This window comes from Ursus americanus, chromosome 2 (genome assembly GCF_024610735.1).
Source record: "Ursus americanus isolate L20-20 chromosome 2, mUrsAme1.1.p, whole genome shotgun sequence".
NCBI lineage: Eukaryota > Metazoa > Chordata > Mammalia > Carnivora > Ursidae > Ursus > Ursus americanus.
In genome coordinates this window covers 104157503-104178359 of record NC_142128.1, presented here as the reverse complement: position 1 = coordinate 104178359, position 20857 = coordinate 104157503, and the positions used below count along the sequence as shown (strand labels likewise).

The 20857-nt window shown below is 38.5% G+C and overlaps 1 protein-coding gene across 5 annotated transcripts in view; it reads right to left on the bottom strand.

The window, feature by feature from the left end:
• The window catches only part of AKT3 (AKT serine/threonine kinase 3), a 302152-nt gene that overhangs the window by 58718 nt on the left and 222577 nt on the right, over window positions 1–20857 (bottom strand). For all 5 annotated transcript variants that reach the window (XM_087859652.1, XM_087859651.1, XM_045796129.2 and 2 more), the window contains 2 exons: window positions 10531–10653; window positions 2325–2453 (listed from right to left, as the gene is read on the bottom strand). In XM_087859652.1, the coding sequence (XP_087715778.1) occupies window positions 2325–2453; window positions 10531–10653 (252 nt within the window). The remainder of the gene's footprint in view (window positions 1–2324; window positions 2454–10530; window positions 10654–20857) is intronic.

Here is a 20857-nt window from a genome sequence, read left to right as displayed (position 1 = left end):
TCATTCTAAATATACAGCACCCATATTCAGCACATGTTCCATAAGCTAATATCCATCCATCAAAGATCAATGCCTTCCTACTTGGCTCCAGCCACACCAATGTTCTTAGAGTTTGAGGGAGGAACTGAGATTGTTCCTGCCTCGGGGTTTTATACTAGCCACCCGCCCCCCGTGTCTAGAAAGCTCATCCCCTCCACTTCCAATAGCTGCGTTCTTCTAAGCATTCAGCTGTCTGGTCGACCATCACCTCCCTGCGCATCCTGTCCGTAGAAGACCGTATCTTCCAGACAGCTGCGACAGTACCTCCTGCCTCCCATGGTCTTCTACAACGGGGAAACGGGAGCCGACGTCACTACCACTTCAACTGGTGTCAGCTCAGACTGCGTAACCAGGAAGCCAAGGACAGAGACGATGTGTGGATTCTGGAACCAGGCCATAAAAGGAGACGCATGCACAAGTGTTCGCAGCAACGACACTGGAAGCAAACCAAATGTCTGTGGACTGCTGAACGGGTAAACGAAATGTGGCATATCCACACAATGGAGTATTATTTGGCCGTTCAAAGGAATGAAGTACCAAGAAAATGCTAAACACATGGATGAATCTTGAAAACATACGACGTGAAAGACATAATCAGCCCCATATCATAGGACTCCATTGATACGAAATGTCCAGAAGAGGCACATACACAGAGATGGAAAGTGGATCGTGGCTGCCTGGGGGGAGAGAAGCTAACGGGTATGGGTTTTGTTGCCGGAGTGATGAAAATACTCTGGAATTAGATGGTGGTGATGGTGGCACAACTCTGTGAACATAATAAAAACCACTGCTGAATGTTATGGTATGTGGTCTATACTCCAATAAAATAATTAAAAATATAGTATGAAAAGGAATTTGAAAAAACTAATACAACATTTCTTAATGGTTTACTAGGTGAACAAACAAAACAAAACAAAATAAGGGGAAGCAGCTTGTGACTCGTGCCCTAGGACATTCACTTCTGGAACCCAAAGTCTGGACCACATGGCGAGGGTGAGGCTCTGGGTCAAGGCAGCAGGTGACGGCCTGTCAAGGCAGCAGCGGGCAGGAACATCGACTGTCAGATGAATGAGGATGCTTCCTCACATCAGCCTCCAGCTACAGTCACCCTGCCGCTGTGAAGCCCTTCTGGCTGAGGCCCCACATGCTATGGGGCAGAGATAAGCCATCGCTGCTGTCCCCTGACTATTCCCACCTCTGAAGCAGAGAGCACATAAAACGCTTGTTTTTCACCATTAGGATTTGGAGTGCTTTGTTACAAGGCCATAGTAATTTGAGCTCCATCTAAAATAGCCACCACACCACACCCTTCCCTTTATCCAGCTTTATTTTTCTCCCTGGCCCTCTTAGTCATTAGATGACATTAGTATTTACTTACTTTTATTATTTTGCTCCAGTGAGCAGGGTCTTTGTCTTGCTCCTGTAACCACATCACCCAGACAAATACCCAACACATAGTAGACACGTAATATATATTTGCTGAATAAACAAATTAGTGAATTATTATGGAACCCTCAGCATGGGGAGGTCATTGGTTGGGACTTGCTTTGGCATAAATTCCAAGATGTAGCTACTGTCCTCTCATTAACTTTCCCTATAAAATACTTTCCAAAATGAAGTATGGAAATCTACAATACTTCGAACGTCAATTATCCCAGTTTCTTTGTTTCGAAGGAAAATCCAAGATGGCTTATAAAACTGCAACCATTCCTGCTGATGCTATCCAATTATTTGATTTTAATAAATGAATCAAAATGGGCATAATCAAGAAATTAAATGTATGTGACCAAAATATAAAAACTGACTTACTCTACTGAAGTTAGGGCCTTTGTGCTCATAAAATTTAATTGCTACATATTCTTACTCTATAATCCCATGCTAGACAAGTGAGAGCAAAATAGATGTGATTCGTGTCGGTGGAATGTAAGAAACAAAACAAATGAGCAAAGGGAAAAAGAGAGAGAGAGAGACAAACCAGGACAGACTCTGAACTCTAGAGAACACACTGCTGGTCACCAGAGGGGAGCTTGGGTGGTGGGGGCGGTGGGCGAGACAGGTGACAGGGATTCATAAGAGTCCACTTATGGTGATGAGCACTGAGTCACGTACAGAAATGCTGAATCATTATACTATATACCTGACACTGATATAAAACTGTATGTTAACTATGCTGGAATTAGAATTAAGAAAAAGTAGTAGATAGCGCAAAGTTTTTTAATGCTAAATGGTTTACTTTGCAGACACACAGCCACGTTAGTTCTCCCACAAACGAAAGTGGGGCCCACCTCGGGTGCCAGGTACTCCGGTGTGCCACAGAACGTCTTCATGGTGGCCGCGTCCGTGATCCCTTCTTTGCAAAGCCCAAAGTCTGTGATTTTTATGTGGCCATCTTTATCCAGCATCAAATTCTCCAACTGCGTAGTAAGAAAAATGACATAATTTGTTTTATAGTTTTCAAAAATAGGAAAATACTGTTTTGAAAAATTATTGAATGCTGAGTAAGGTATTTTGGAAAGAGGACATAGCTGTTGTTACTAGAACTTTCAGCACTTCCAAACCCTGTAGCTTCCTAACTCATGTGTAAAAAGAAATATGTTTTTATCAACTACTTCACGACGACAAAATTATTGATTTTTAAACCAATGGGAGTAAGAACCATTATTGTGTAAGTTCTGAGAACTACAACCTAAATAACTTTTCAAAGCAAGCAGCAATCCCTTTTTTTCTTAATAAATTGTGATCTAAACCATCGCAAAGAGACGAGCATCTTCTTCTAGATATATACAGATGGTTTTCAACAACTGCTCTTGGGAATCTATTGCTATTATAAAATATTCACTTACAGAAATGTTTTTTGGTGGTTGTTGTAAATCAAACCTAAATCTTATTTTGTAAGGTAAGGCGATATCCTCTTTTGAAGATCTTTGTAATAAAGAAATACCAACCCTTTTAAACATAAAAAGAAAAAGAATATCAAAGTCAAACATTCAACAGTTAATGAAAATATATAGCACAAACATTATAAGACTGGAATTTCTTTGAACCCATTAATTCAAAAACACCGAAGAGAATTTTAAAGACTTAACCAAGTAGCAAGATCATTTGCCTCAACTGAAAATTGTAAAATATAAGGGGGGGGGGGGGGGAAGGAGTTTGTGCAAAATCAATGCAATTAAAAATAGCAACAATAACTGACTTTTTCCTCCCAATTTGAACCCAAACTTATGATTATCATCACACAAAGATACCTATGAGGTGTAACTTGTGATCCTACAGCCTTATGCAGACAAAGCTCCTAAGACTGCTGGGTCATCTAGATATAACCTAAAGGTACACGCACGAAACACATGTGAAAAATGTATCAGCAGGATAAATGACAATTAGCTTATTTAAGGAGTAGAGACTTCTTCTTCACATGGTCACATAGGACAGTGCTTACCTGAACTCTGAAGTCAGTACAATTTCAAAACAGAACTCCATATAAGAACATAAGCCGGAATCAAGCATATGAAACGTGATAGTATATACTTTGTCACATCATGCAAAGTCTTATACACAAGAATCCAAACACACTTACGGGAGTTACACTCACCGAAGGAAAGATGAGAACAGACCTAAGCCCTTGGGTACAGCACTGGCTAAACTAAATGTTCAGTATGTGTCTCATGTACTGAATGGACTTCAGCAAAGTGAGTCTGTCTCTCCCTGGTCTACAGGAAGGTCAACGAACCTTAAACATATTTTGAACCTTTCAAAAATAGAAGTTCTTTATTTTATCTAAATTCAGATGTCGTGCATCTTCCTTATGCTCCTCTACTACCTGGAACCTAAAAATCAAGCCTCATTTGCACAGATGGCTAGAGGTCCTGAAACCAGTCAGAAACATGGAGAAAGAGTCTCTCTGTCTACTTCCCTTTCTTCCAATCTTCACTCCCTGCTTCAGTCTTTCTTTTCTTTTGCTTCTGGTTTTCTATCCTTGTTCCTTCTCTTTCAAAAACACCCCCCTCCTTCCTCTCCCGTCTTGCCATACTGAGAAGTCTATACCGGAGAGTCTGCTGTTTTGTTGAATGAAAATATAAATGCCCTGCTCTCTTCATTTTTAAAAATATGCATATTGTTTTAGTATATGAATATTATCATATATAAAAACAAAACCAAATTAAATTCTTAAAATGCTGAAAGGTCTTTTAAAAATATTTAGTAAATCTTTTTTATTAACATAATACATAAAAATTCTTACAAAAATTTCAAATAATACATGATAGTATTGAAGAGAATGTGAATGTGCTATCTACAGTCCCCGTGCTGGGAGTATATTATGTTACTCCCCTCTATACACTTTATATGCATCGGAAAGTATTCATGGAAACATGAGAGCATGCACCATTTCTCCACATTTTGACAAGGCTATTTGGAAGCGAATGGAGATAGCAGTTTTTAAAAAACACTTTTTTAATACCAAAAAGTGTGTATATTTTTTAAAATCCTGATTTGACCTTGTTTTCTAGTCTCTTATCTCAGCTCTAAGATGCCAGCGGTCGAGGGACGAGGAAGGAACTGAGATGCAGAAGGATAGGGCTGGAGTAAGAAATAGGGTGAACGTGACCAGGCCTGCCCAGAACTGAGGGAGTTTCCCGGGATGCCGGATTTAGAAGTTCTGTAACTGGGGAAGTCGGGGGCAAACCAGGACAGTTGGTCGTCCTACTTGTTTTATAAATAGGCTTTTTAAAAAACCATTACAATACTATAGTAAACGATAAGGTCAGGCTAAGGGATGACTGTTAGGGGGGGGCGAGGTAGCGTGTGGGAGGCAGCAGAGAGCAAAATGCTCATATGATGGAGTCAAGTCAGAGAACGCGTATGTCAGTTCAAGCTTTGCCCTTACTCACTGTGTGACCTTGGGCATGCTGTTCATTTCTGTGTCTCTCAACTTTGTCTATGAAACAGAGGCAAATAACGGTAGCATCCAACGTGGTTGCTTTGAGAATGAGAGATACTGAAGGCGGAACTTTACACACCGTACACATTCAATAAATGTACTGATCATTCATTAAACGTGGAGAGCTTTAAAGGCTGAATTATAAGTTATCACAATGGCATGTGCTCTTAATGGAACACTTTGATCAGCTCAGTGACTCTGTTAAAAATACCGTCAATATGCAATAATTTCTACTGAATAAAACAGGCATAAATACTTCATAATTTTTGAGCCAGTTTTTTAATGGTGTCTGCCTTCTCCCATCAATTAGTTTTGCTCTCTGGACATCCTGAAATGTCATTTTACGGAGCGCAACTGACAACAACAACTTATCCATGAAGAAGTATCAATAATAGTCAGAGATGTGTCACTTTACAGAAAAGATATCCCCAAACCTACTCTTGTATAAGGATAAATCAGGGGTAACTAAATATCCAGTCTTGCTAAAAAACAAATAACAATTCAACACAGATGCATAACAAAGTTTCTGTAAAATGTTAGGAACCATCAGCATTGTGATTAACGGATGTTGAGGAGGCACAGAATCCCCTGGAAGTCTTTTCAAAGCAGATCAATGGCTTAGATCAGATCAACATCAGCTGGAAATCACTTCCTCTGTGCATCTAACACTAAAGGGGACTTGGTCACACATTCTGTGTCAAGGAGAAATGAAAACATTTACAAATGATCTCTCCTTGGTTCTCCTTCCTCAATCTCACAGCTGGCCTTCTTGCTTTGGTTGGCTGCAAAGTGCACAGTGCACAGTGTCGCTGACTGCTCAAGTGCTCTCCATGTATAAAGTCCAAATCCATCTGTTTTACCTCCCGTCAGTCTTAGTTTCCCAGTCTGGGAGCAGGCATCATGTTTATGCTCCGTGGATGCCCCCACTGGCAAAAGCAATGAGGAAGTCAAATAGGAGGTTGTGAGAAAAGATTATGTATCAAAAATCCGAGTGATGCTTATTATTTGTCCAGTTAAAGAGGGTTGCTTTCTAACAGTTCATTCTTTGAGAAGAGAAAAAATATCAGACCTATACCTCACACAGTTCCCATCAAAAAAGGCAAAATTTTTTTCCCAGCAGAAGCAGACAGTCGTTACCTGATAGAAGGTCTTGATTCAGCGTCTATACAAAAAAATACAGTAAATTGTGACATCTTTTTTCCCTCTGTGCTTTGTGGACAAGAAATCGTAGCAAGAAAGTACTATGCTCCTTGTTCTTGCTGGTGCCTGGCATAAAATTAAACTCTAAAACTCCTTGCTGTGCTTCTCAACACTTCACAGTACAATGAAAAATGAAATTTGTAGGGCATGACCAGGATCACTGGACGGGCTGCTTGAGGCCAGAACTGACTGGCCCAGAGGCTCCACGGCTTGGGCTCACCTGTAACCCATCTGTGGTGCACAGGCTGGGAAGCTTTGCTCGGACGTATGCCAGGCTGGTGAAGTTTTGTAGGCTCTCTAATATTCTCATATAGACACACATTCTAATATATTGCTACCATACATTATCTCTTAGGTATCATTTTATTTAAATGGCTGACACTGTGATGAAACAAAGGAATGAAAACAGCAGTTCCTAAGGGCTCTGACAGCTGTCAGAGCGGGTATGAACAATCCCCCTTCACTCACTCTGACGCCCCATTTTGGCACAGTTGCAGCAAACCCAATGTTTGGTACCCGTGCCTCTGGCCCGAGAATGGAGTAAGGACTTTGTCTTCTACACACTGCATTCTCAGATTTAGGGCTATCAAAGTGCCAACATGTCATACAAGTTGACCTGTAGTACTTTAATGATCCCAAAGTTAAGAGAGTGTGTGGAAATACTGAAGGAAAACACGTCTCCACTTCCGACCTGCCTAAGCTAGAGAAGGATTCATAATGTACAATGGTGGAGACCCCACACAGGTGGCCAGGCTGCTTAAAAACCAGACTACACATAAGGAATGCAGCCCAATAATACAGTGTAATTTTAGAGGGCGAAGGGGTTCTTAATAGCAGTGGCTTAAAACTTTTATAGAAGAGGAAATCCAGAGTGACTGGTCAGAAGGGAGCTGGGGGAGGAGTCTCGAGACTTCGTAGGTAAAGCAAGAACCCTACTCTGGGTTAGAGGGCAGGCTTATCTGAGGTGAGCTCCAGGGAGCTGATGAAGACCGGGAAGACTCTGAGCCCGTCCTTCTGTGCCAGCAGGAGACCTGGAAATCACCTAAATCTATTTGTTGGTTTCTCCTGTTAATAACGTAACTGGTTACATTAACCACTAAACTCTCTAATCAGGTAGAAAACAAGATTAGATGAATCATCAATAGAATGTAGTAGCGATTTATGTACAATTTTCTGCCCCTTGCCCTGTTATAAACTCTTGGAGAAATTTATTCTTCAAGAATTCCAGCATCCTTTTATGCACCTTTGCACATGTCCCTATTCAGCCTATTCTGTACTCAGATGGCACGGCCTTTGAAAAGAAAGCTTTCGCTCGCAAAGTAAGAACTAAGCAGAAAAGAAGAATTTAATATAATTTGCATTGCTGATGAAATCTTAAAAGAGATTTCTTCAAATTTGGATGCTAACATGAAGCTGTACCAGTTTTTTCTAAGTAATCACAAGGAATCCGGGCCCTTACTACAACAGAATTTCGTATTATGACATATATTGATAAACAAGCAAACTAACTTTTAAAAGTGTAACACAGATTTTAATAATTTATCTGCTGCTATGAACAACCAACTTATTAGGAACTATAAACTGATAAAATATCTTAAATCAACTTGCACATGAAGTAAGGCTTTCCCTCCAATGATAAATGGGGCATCAGCAAATAGGTCCAGGTTTCCTTGAGAGGCAAGCTATGACAGGCAACTTGAATGGATTTGCATTTGAATAAACATAAGGTCATTAGTAAGGAAATGATCAAGACAAATCTGAGAACGATCAATTAAAGTGGGTACCTAAATCACTTTTTGATGATGCTATTTTTAATGTATCTGGTATAAATATATTTAAAACACCCATTCCCTTATCTTTGGCAGCTTTATTCACAGTTTAGATTTGCAAAGATCTCCCAGAGTTTATGCAATGCATTCCTTCCCCCACGCAGATTTCATTCCGACTCTAGAAAAGCAGAAAGGTGTAAGGAGCAGGACATTGGGCCTGGAGCTAGGATTCATGGTTTCCATCATCTTGACCATGTCAGCAACTTAGTCCTGGACTTCAAGTAAGTCACCTGCTAGGCTTCCAGGTTTCCATGACCTCACCTGTCAAGTATGGACCAACTGGAAATATCGAGATCCTACCTTCAGGATCTCATTCTATTATCCAAAATCCCGTGTGCTAAGGATACAAATAACACTTGGATAAATTTGAATGCTTGGCTTTTAACATTGCATGTGTATACATGGTGTATATTCTTGGTGTGTATTCATGTGGCTTCTGTCCTGTATTATATATTTGCTTAGACCTTTAAGTTAAGACTATATTTTTAAAAAATAAGAGAGCAGAGACCACCTGTCTGGTAAAGTTAGTGGTCTATGCGTATGGTAACTATATGGACTGGTATTTATAAATATTGCTGTTTACTAATTTTGGTCTAATTCTAACATCAGAAAGGACAGGGCAATGAAACTCTTATTAAATGCACTTTAATATACCAACATGTTGATTCATTTAAGAAGAAATGATTATCAAAGACTACTAACCAAGACCACCCCCATTATATCATTCCTTAATCAGTGCTGGCAATCAAATGGGCATTCTTTCCCTTGTTTCTTCAGGTTAATAATTCCTGCTTCCAGCTTAAGCATTTTGAATATGTTACTGAGTACTTCCAAATTATTCTCATTTCCTTAAATCGAGGGAACCCCCCCCTTTTCCCTACCATAAGGATCCATAAAGTATAGCACCTCATGAGTGGGGAGAGCAGCCTCAGAGAAGAGCTATTTCTAAGTAAGTCCGGAAATGCCACGTAAATTGTCAGTTTCATCAGGCCATATAACTACTTTCTTTAAAAAACATCTAGGTTCAAGACATGTAAACGCCATTGGACTATTTGGCCGCACAGACATCAACTGCAGAGGCTTCATTCTGTCACCTTCCTGGTTACAAAGACTTCAGGCTAAATAATCGCACTGTTGATCTGGATTTATCTCTGATGTGCTCTGGCACTTGGACGGCGGCTCGTCCCTGATCTAGGCGGTTTACAGTCACACAGCTCATTTTTCCTAAATACAGGATTTATAGCTGCTTTTAAACTTTAACGTGTTACATGTTATACAAACATACAAACTGTAAATTTCGTTGTCACTGTACAGAATAATACTTTGCAAGAGGCTTATGCCTTAGGGTCATTCACAGCATAAACGTATATGATAGGAACACCTGAGAGAACCTAGACAAGAGCTTAGATAGATAACTTAGGAACCACAGGTGTTTAAAAGGAGTGAGGGGTAATTGTGATTTCTTTTAAAGTATGCAGATATATTTGGTACAGATGGGATTTCATAAACTTCTATTTCTCCAAATCAAATCATACTTTAAATGATCTAATATTTAATAAATTAAGCAACTCTGCACCAAATCTTACATCAAGATTACGATTTACTTTTGATTATGATTTACTTTTTACAAGAGTAAGAAGATAGTCACATTTAGAATGTGTTCAAAATGTGTCATGGTACACATTTCCTTAATGTGGCCAATCGAATTCAAAACAGTGTCATGAGCATTACTACTACCTTTTATGAGCTAGTCAGAGCTTAACATACTATGGCCTGTGAGCGAAATCTAGCCTACTGCTCGTTTTTTGTAAATAAAGTTTTATTGGAACACAGCCAGCCATGCTCAGGCACCTACTGCCCTATAGGAACAGAGCAGAACAGCTGCAGAAGCGACTACGGGCGGCAAGGCCCACAGAAGGCATGCCAATCCCTGGGCTGTTCTGAGAGTCTCATCAGGAAGGAACTCAGAGAAGCCAAGTCACTATTGTCCATAAAACAATACGGTGCTTTGTGAAATGGAAACTAAACGAATTAATAAAAGGCTATATTAAAATGCTCCAGGTATTTAAACCCACCACAAAGTGAAGACCAAAATCAAATTAAATATTTCCCCCCAATAAATATCTTACGAATGATAAAATTTTCTCCATAATACATTGTAGGATGGTAGGATGTAATTATGAAACTTATTTTAGAATGTCCCTGGCAAAGTCACTTGACTCTTAATCGGATGTTTACCATTACTCATAAATTTCCAGAGAGATGAAACTACTATTGGTAGGTCATATCTGATCAGAGCAGTCAAGCAGAACTTATGGTGCACGTCAAAAACTCAGACATGAAGGAACTATGTACGTTACCAGTGAATGGAATTCCTATCAAATGCAATGAACTACATTCTTAAACAGAGTGTTTTTTTCCCAACTAAATCTGCTTTTCTCCAAACTGTGTAACTTTGTAATTACTTTGTGTTTGTCCCTATAGTCTCTGCAAAAACAAATTTTGATTACTTTTTTTTTTTACCTTGAGATCACGGTACACAATCTTTCCGGAATGTAGATAGTCCAAAGCAGAGACAATTTCTGCACCATAGAAACGTGTGCGGTCCTCGGAGAACACCCGCTCTCTCGACAAATGGAAAAACAGCTGCAGGGTAAACAGCAGGGACAGGATTGTAATAATTACTGATTTAGTGGGGGAAATTACCACAAACATAAAACACCTCTCATCACCATATTGTGATGATAGATGGTGTACCCCCAGTGGACACTCAGCTCCTACACAGCAGCTGGCTTATCTTCTCCAGGTTTCCAAGGGGAGACTGCGAGCTGTTAAATCAGCGTTTTAATCAATACACCAATCTTGTTTAAGGCATTCTGCTTGCCACCCATTTAACCTTCAGTTACCAGAGGAAAAAAGGATGCATCATCAGATTGCGTTTCCCCCTCACTATACTGTGGCTTCACTCTTCCAAGGATTAGGCACTGAGACATGATTAAAATAAGTGTTCACGACAGAGATGTAATATTTCTACTTAATTATTGGACTTACACCTGATTTCAAAGTAAGGACTGCTGATTTGCTGAAACTGATGGATGTGCGCTTGTTATAGTCTACAACTGGCCTTGCTTCTTCAGATCTCCAGAAATGTTTTCAAAGTTTGAATCAATGTCTTCTACAATGACAAACCGTAAGGCTCCAAGTTTTCACTTCATGAACGGCCAAAAGGGACGAGAAGCTCCGTCACTTCCCCGTATAGTTCTACTTCAGTAACAACTACAGTGCCAACCTCCCATCAGAGAATCACTTAAAACCACACGCTCATTCACTTCTGCTCATCACCTACAAGGACAGAGCACTCCGCAGTCAACAGGCACTTCCTGGGAGCTCACTGTAGCCACACACTCAGCTCTCCATTTAGGCCAGCGCCTTGGTCACGAAACTGCCCATCTCATCTCCCGGTTCGACAACGCATATGCGGAAGGAGCGGGTTCCAGGCACTATGAATTGACTTCCGACGTACTACTTCACTGCGTTAAGAAATCCGCCAAGAACAATGCAAGATTGTTGACAGTGCTGAGTATACCACTAGCAATCACAGTAGGTACCCACTACACGTCTGTGATTGAAGAAATGAACCAATCAGTGTATCCTTGACTACAAGATCACAAATTAACTACACCTTCACATGGAGCATGGACTCTTAGCGCTCTGACAAACGTATGAGAACCACAGTTAACCAAGATTGGTTCCTTGCACACCAAGTCATAATTTAAGCAACACAAAAAACAGATTTCTTCTGACATATTCTACCCTTTTCCACCTTCACTGAAGAGTCTATCATTATTTTAAGATCTATTTTCTGCATAACCCATTGTCACAATGAACAGCAGGAGGGAATATGACTTAATTGCCAAAAAAGACTGGCTTAACGTTATAGTAAAACTAGAATGCTTGGCAGACAGTCTCTAAACTCTAATGCTCTCCACTATCTTGTCATATTTTATCAAATCTAAGATGTTCTTGATTGGAACTCCAACATCATTTTAAGTTAATAGTAGGAAACAAAAAAAATTGTCAATTAAAGCTATAATAAGCCATCAAATATAAAAGCCATTCTGATTGCAGAAACCTTAAATATGTCTTACAAACGATCCAATCTAGTATGCCAAAAATCAAACCAATGCATACAATTACTCAGGGATATTTCTCAAAACTTACTCATTTTATACAGGCAGATATTCTTAATGCATTACCATTCAAATGTGGATGAGAAGTAGAAAGAAGCATAGATCACCAGTAAAGTGATTCTGAAAAATTTCTGGGTCAAAATAATTTCTGCCATGCTTTCTTCAAAATATCACTAACTTGGATGAAGGAACCCCTGTGATCTCTACATAGATTTATGGCAATCTCCTAATGGGATGAAAATATTGTTTAGATCCCTAAATAAAAAATAAGCCTACTACTTACTCATCTACTGTAGAAAAGATATAGATCCTCCTTAAATCAATATAATATGTGCAGGCTTCTAGATCTTTATTTAGACCATATTCTTCAATTTGTCTCCCAGCCAATTTCTATAAAAATATCTGCTAAAAAAATGATACTTAAGGAGAACAACTCTATTTCTCAATCTGCTGTCCTCTGATGTCTACCCTTGTTACCTTATAGAACTTAGTCTTGCTAAGATAACTAAGAATCTCTTAACTGCCAAATCCAATGATCTATTTATAGTCTGCATATCTTCCTAGCCTGGACCTGAGGACATCGGCTATTGGCCTCCTCCTTGGCTTTGGTGATACAGCTCTCTCCTGATTTTCTACCTAACTCCGGATATTTCTTCTCAGTTTCTACCTTGGCTTTGAACCAACTTTCCATTTAGTTAGCATTAATTATTTTAAAGTCACTGTGTTGGGCACTAGGAAGAGAAAAAGATGGCATACAGATGTAGAGAAATCATATAAAAAAAGATTAAAACACAAGGGAAAAGGGGGAAAGGACACAGACAATTAAAATAAGAGGAATACAAATGAATACAGTTCATAAAAACATGCCACCTTATAATAATCAGTGAAGGCGAGATAAACATAAATGAGACAATTTAGCATATCCAGAAATAGCATCGTCAGTGAAAGTGCTGGAAGATGAGTATCTTCATACACTGGTACTGGGATCTAAGCAGACAGCAACTCTTCCCAGGGCAACTGGCAATAGAAACTAATAATTTTTAAAGTACAATAGTTCCTCTTCTAGAAATTTCCTTAAAAAAAAAAAAAGGAAATGCAGAAGTCTTCTACAAAAGGACATTCGCTGTAGCAGTATATATAATGATAAAAATGCAAAAACAGTCTTCGTACCATGTTGAAAAATAAAATTAGAGTTTCATCTAATACCATACCAAAATAAATTTCTGATGTAACTCATAGTTAAATATATTAAACTAATTAAACAACTAGAAAATAAGAATTAACTGGGCAAAAACACATAAAACAAAAAAAATGAAAACCGGGTAAAGTATGTCACAGAACTCTCTTTAGATGCTGGACAGCAGGCAGTGCAGGACCAAGATCTTCGTGAAGAGAGAAACAAACGAGGGGCTCTAAAGCCTCGGCCTTCTGTCCGAGGGCACTGTGTAGAACATGACCGGCAGGAGAGGACTGACCCCAAGCATAACTCAGAGGTCTCACTGTTGGAGAGTGAGAAGCAGATTTTGAGGACGAGGAGGTAGATGGCATTTGCCAGCGAGGAAGAAGCTGTACAAAACCAGTGGAGTACAAGCAGCGTGTGTGTGTGAGGTTAAACTCTACAAGAAGAAGCAGAGAAGGAATGGAGGTGTGCGTGCCAAGTAATTCCCGGAGCTCACTCAGCGCTGAGAGACATTCAATTTCTAACCAGTCAGAACAGTGTCATGACAGAATAGCCAGGCTTTCAGTAGACATTTCAAAACAGTGAAAGTTAAACCCACAAAAGCTAACAAATACGGAGAAGACAACAAAATCCAGGCATTCATGTAAAATTCCAGTGATCTTGTATCCGATCAACAATTACCAGACATAAGGAGATGCAGGATATATGACCCCTAACCAAGAGAAAAATCAGTCTTTAGGAAAACCTAAAAACAGTGGAGATGATGGAATTAATAGAGTGACTTTAAAACAGTACATGAACAGAAAGAAAAGATAAAGGACATAGAAGTAGAAATAACCGGGACTTCTAGAGATAAGACATACAATATCTGAAATTAAAAATCCACTAGATGGGATTCATAACAAACGAGACACTGCAAGAGGAAAAAAAATAAACATAAAATCAGAGTAAAAGAAACTATATAAGTTGCAGCTAAAAAACAAACAAATAGCCTCAGTGACCTGCTGACAGTATCAAGGAGGCTAACATATGTGTAATGGTGGCCGTTCCTAAAAGGGGGAGGGAGACATTTACAAAATGATGCCTGAAATTCTCCCAGCTTGGATAAAAATGATAAATGCACAGATCTGCGTGTTGTAATGAACCTCAACATGACGAACACTCATAAACACGCAGAAACAATCCCAACAGAAGTCAGAACACATTCAAATTGCAGAAAAACCAGTGACGGAAAATCTTTTAAAAATTCTGAGGGGGGAGAAATATTATACAGAGGAACAAACAGAATAATCCTAGACTTCTGAGAGGCTATAGGGGCAAAAAGGCAATGGAACAATACATCCAAACAGCTAAATGAAAAACAAAAAGGTATCTTAAAATTCTGCATCCAATGGGAAAATCCATCAAATAGGAAGCACACGTATGTGAGAAAAATGGTGAGGCCAGAGAAAGAGACACTGGAAAAAGTCAGGTGAAAGGATCACAGGCTCTCACAGAGCCCAAAATACTTTGTATCCTCGCCCGGCAGGACAAAAAGGCTTCCTAAGAGACGTGGCGCCCAAGACAGCCTGTGAGGTTTTTGCCTCCATAGCCCATCAGTGTCAGAGCAAAGGTTAGCGCGGCCAGTCTCAGCTTAAAAGCAAGCCTGGAAAAGATCACTGCTTATGAGTAAGAACAACTTCATCCAATAAAAAATTATCTGGCACTAAAAGAACCAGGGAAATATAACCCATTACTAGCAGAAAAATGAACGAATAGAAACAGACTCAGAAAGTGACACAGACGACAGAAGAGTAACATGATAAAACAGCTATTAAGGTAGTGTATTAAAGTTCAAAATGTAGAGAGAGAAGCATAATAAAGAAATAAATGGGAGATATAAAAAAAAAAGTCCCAAATTAAACTCCAAGAGATAAAGCCTGAGATGTCCTAGATGAAAAATGAAAAACTGGACCGAATTATCACTATGCTAGACACTGGAGGAAAAAAATGGTAACAGACTTCAAGACACAGGAAACAAATCTAAAATTAAAGATAGGAAAACAATAATGAAAGCGATGAACTGAGCATTAATAAACCGTGGGACAGTATCCCGTAGGCTAACAGATGCGATAGGACATAAGAAATGAAGGAACAGAAAAAAATACTTCAATAATGTCCAAAAAGTTTTCAAATTTGATGAAAACTAGATTCACAAAGGCTTAAAAAAACCCAACTGAAAGAAATGTGAAGAAAATCCTACAAGGCTCATCATAATTAAATAGCTGAGAGCAAAGTGCTAACAGGAAAGCATAACAGGACGGGGGGGGGGGGGGCGGGGAGGGGGTCGAGGACCCAGTAAGCACGAGGAACAAAGGATGAGAGCAGACGTCTTGTCAGAAACTGTGCAAACCAGGCCAGAGAGGAGCGGCATCTTTATAGTAATTAAATACAGAACAGGCAAGCTACAATTTTATACACAGCTAAAATAGCTTTCCAAAAATGACGGCAAAATAAAGCCTTTTGGGGACATGCAAAAGGTTAGGGAAATCATCAGAAACACTGCGCTGTAAATGTCCAAGGTAACGCTTCAGGCGGATGCACAATGGTAGCAGATGAAAAACTGGGTCCACACAAGGTAAAGAAGAGACTGCAAATCATAACTTTGTGGGTAAATATATGTTGGCTTTTCTTATGTTTTTAATCTCTGTAAAAGACAGTGCTGGTTTAAAACAAAAATAACAATGCATTGTGGCATTCACAGCACATGTAAAGGTAAAATGTATTTAACAATAACACAAAAGCTAGAAGGGAGAAAATGAAGGTGTCCTGGTAGAAAGGTCTTATGTAAAATGGCATATACCCTAACTTGAATATAAATGGGGTAAGTTAGGGGTGCCTGGGTGGCTCTTCAGTTGAGTGTCTGACTTCTTTTTGGCTCAGGTCATGATCTCAGGGTCATGAGATCGAGCCCTACGTGGAGGTCCACAATCAGCAGGGAGTCTGCTTGAGATTCTCTCTCTCCCTCTCCCCCTTCCCAAGATCGAGCCTGCTCTCACTCTCTCTCTAAATAAATCTTTTAAAAAAATGGGGTAAGTTGGGACACCCGGGTAGTTCAGTTGGTTAAGCGTCTGCCTTTGGCTCAGGTCCTGATCCCAGGATCCTGGGATTGAGTCCCGCACATCGGGCTCCTTGCTCTACGGGGAGCCTACTTCTCCCTCTGCCTCTGCCCACTGCTCCCCTTGCTTGTTCTCGCTGTCTCTCTCGCTGACAAATAAGTAAAATCTTTTTTTTTAAATGGTGAAAGTTAAACATGAATTTGTATTTAAAAACCAACCCCCCAAAATTCCCCCCCTAATCGTCAAATAAAATGTTAGTGAATTCTATCAAACTCCTGAAATAGAGGTAATAACAATTTCATGCAAATACTTGCAGAAAACAGGAGGAAATACCTCTCAACCATGAGGCCAACATTACCTTAATACAAAACCAGACAAAGACATTACATGAAACAGTATCAATATCCCTCAAAATCATAGATGTAAAAAGACTTAACAAAATTTTACCAGATCATATCTGACAAAAGATGATAATATATTATGATTACTGATGGTTAATCCCAAGAATGAAAGATTGGTTTAACATTTGAAACCAATGTAATTTGCCATATTAACAGACTAAAAAAGGGAAGACCATATGATCATCTCAAATGATGCAGAAGCAGCTTTTAAAACAACTCAATGGCCACTGATACTAAAATCTCCTAACAAACTAGGAACAAGAGAGAACTTCCTCAACCTGATAAAAGACATTTAAAAATGTATAGCTAACATCACAGTAATAATGACGGATTGAATTCTTCTTTTTCCCCCTGGGACTGGGAATGAGAATGTTCACTCCTTTCATTTGGCATGTGCAGGAGTTCCTAGCCAAGCCAAATATGGCATAGACAGACAGACAGATAGATAGACAAATATGTAAATGTCACATAGACTGGAATAGAAGTTAACTGCCTTTACTCACAGACAGCAAGCCTGTCTACATAGAAATTCCAAAGAAATTTACAAAAAAATTATAAAACTAGTGAGATTCAGAAGGCCATGGGATACGGGATACAATGGCAGTACACAAAAAAATCAACTGTATTATATACTAGCAACAAACAACTGGTAATGAAAAACACAACAGAACTATGTAAGGAAAAACTGAACAAAGTTATGCAAGACCTATAAACTGAAAATTACAAAACATTTCAATAGAAATTAGAGAAAACATAAGTAAACAGATATACTGAGTGCATGGATCAGAACACTAATAATACTGGTAAGTCTGTTCTCCTCAAACTAACCTATAGACTCAAAGCAATCCCATCATAGTCCTACCAGGCTTTTCTGTAGAGATTAAGAAGAGATTAAGAAGCTGATACTAAACTGATATGGAAATGCATAGGATCCAGAAGGGCGGCAACAATTCTGAGAAACAACAGTGTATTTCCTGATTGTAAGATGTACTTTAAAGCTATTTATAATAATCAAGTCAGTATGGTATTGGTATAAGGAGAGACACATCCATGATGGAACGTAACAGGGAGTCCAGAAACAAATATATGGCATCAGTTTTTGCAAAGGTGTCAAGGTCATTCGGAGTACAGAGCCTTTAACAAAAGATGCTGGAGTAACTGGATATTCATATGGGGAAAAAAATGAACCTCAATTATTACCTTACTGTACACATAAGAATCAAATTAAAATAGGTCATAGACCTAAATGTCGTAGGTACAGTTCTAGAAGAAAATATTTGTGACTTAAGGTAGACAAGACTTCTTAGATAAGTAGACCAAAAAAATAAAAGCCAGAAAAGAAAGAATTGATAAACTGGGCCCTTAAAATTAAAAGTTACTGTTGTCAAAAAATATCAGGGAAATGATGAAAAGACAAGGTACAGTACAGGAGAAATTATTTGTGAAATATTTGGCAAACTACTTGTAACTCTTATAATACAGTAAGAAAACAACCCGATTAATAAATAGGCAAAATACTGGGACAGGTCACAAAAAATGTATTTGAACAGCCAAGGAGTATGTGAAAAGATATTTAATATCATTAATCATCAGACAAATGGAACTTATAACCACAATATTACACTTCTATATACTGACTAGAATAACGGAGTTAAAAAGACTGTCCCCGCCAAGTGTTGGTAAGAACGTGGAATAACCAGAATTCTTACAACATCAATACTGGAAACGTCAAATGACACCACTATTTTAGAAAACAGTTTTGGAATTTTTTAAAAACATAAACATATGCTTACTATAAACTCGGCAATGATACTGCTCAGTATTTACCCAAGAGAAGAGAATTGGTACATGAATGTGCATATCCCCTTTATTACTGGCGATAACTGGAATTAATCCAAAGTACACCAAGAGCAGGGGAGATTCACACGCCTTCCTATGGCCGTGCAAGGCAGCACGAGCCAGCAAGAAAAGAAACAAACTAGGGGGAAGTATTGGGCTGAGGAAAAGATATGCAGAACATATATTATATGATTCCATTTCAAAGAAATTTCAGAAACGGTAAATCAAATCTTTAGTGTCGGAAGGCAGGTCAGTGGTTGCCTCGGGCCAGGTGTGGTGCAGGATGCGGTGATAGGTGCCATGGCAGAACTTTGTGAGGCTATGGAAATGGTCCACATCTTCGTCATAATGGGGACTCCATGCAGAGATACGTTTGTCAAAATTCATGTAACTGTATATTTAGAGTGAGCACATTTCATTGTATGTAGATTATACCTAAGCAAAGTTGATTAAGTAATGGAAACAATTTAAATGCTCAAAAATTTGGTCAGGATTTACTAAATTAGAGTGTATCGACACAGTCACTAGACAATGAGAATATATTTTGTAACACTGAATAAAATGAGAAATATGTGTACAGTATAAAAACACAAAAATATATTAACATGGTAATAGCAATTATTGCCGGATGGTGAGATTTAGAGTGGTTTTTATCCTCTCTTTTATACCTTGAAAATTACTTGTAATTATCTGTTTAATACTAATTCCCCAAAACACTGAGCTTTCCTTAAGCACAGAGACCACCTGTCTTGCTCACGTCATATACCAAGTACACAGCACAGTGACGGGCTTGGAGCACGTGGTCAATTTTTCAACTGAACGAACTAACTTTTTGGCTTTTTGATGTTCTGCAATGAATGGGCAGTTGTTACATTTATAATAGGAGAAAACCTTACAAAGCTTTCAAATACATGTACTGTTAACTGCTGTGACAAATTTAATGCTCTATTAATTTTGTTTTCTTGGCAGCGGCACAAGGAAAAGAGAAAGACTACGCAAGTACCCCAGAGCTTTGCTTCCTCAGCACCAAACCTAGTATGCAGTATTATGTGCTTAATAAATAGGTGAAGAATAAAGGGAAATTCAAAAATACTTTCCAAGTAATTATTTATAGGGAAAATAAGGCTTACAGTTTTAAAGATACAGTATTTTTTGGAAGCATAATAAAATCATATAAAATAACTGAATATCCTTTTGTTCAAAATAATGAGTTATTTGCTACTCAAGCAAAAAGCTTATGTTTAGAAATTTAAGTCCCTTTCAGCGAAAGACTACATGGTTTTTTGGGTGTTGGACTTAGTCATGTCGTAGGAAGACACTAATGTAAAGAGATTATCTTAACCTACTAAGTAAATAAGTCTGTATTTCATCACAAAACTCAGAATGTTTATTTTGAAAATAAACTGCCATATTTTGAAAAAGTTATGTTCTTTATTTTAACTGAACATTAATTGACATACGACGTCCTACCAGTTTCAGGAATATATCATAGCGATAATGACTTGATATTTTTATATATAATGAAATGATCCTCACAATAATTCTAGTTATGATCTGTTACCATACACCATACATGCCCTATGTTGTACATCAGATCCTCATGACTTATTTTATAAATAAGAGTTTGTATCTCTTAGTCCCCTTCATCTATTTCACCCACCCTCCTCCCTCTGGTAACCAACGGTTTATTTCCTGTATTTATAAATCTATTTCTGTTTTGTTTGTTCATTTGCTTTGTTTTTTAGATTCCACATCGAAGTGGAATCTTATGGTATTTATCTTTCTCTGTCTGACTCATTTTACTTAGCATAATGCCCTCCAGATCCAGCCATGTTGTACTGATGGCAAGATTTCGTTCTTTTTTATGGCTGAGTAACAGTCCATTGTAGATGCTAGTGTGTGTGTGTGTGTGTGTGTGTGTGTGTGTGTACACACAAAGTTACAAAAAAAACCCCATATATATATCTATATATCTCACATCTTTATCCATTCATCTATCAGTAGACACTTAGGTTGCTTTCAAATATCCTGGCTATTGTAAATAACGCTACAATGAGCAGAGATACATATTATCTTTTCAAATTACTGTTTTCATTTTCTTTGAGTAAATATCCCGAAGTGGAATTTGTTGGATCATATGAC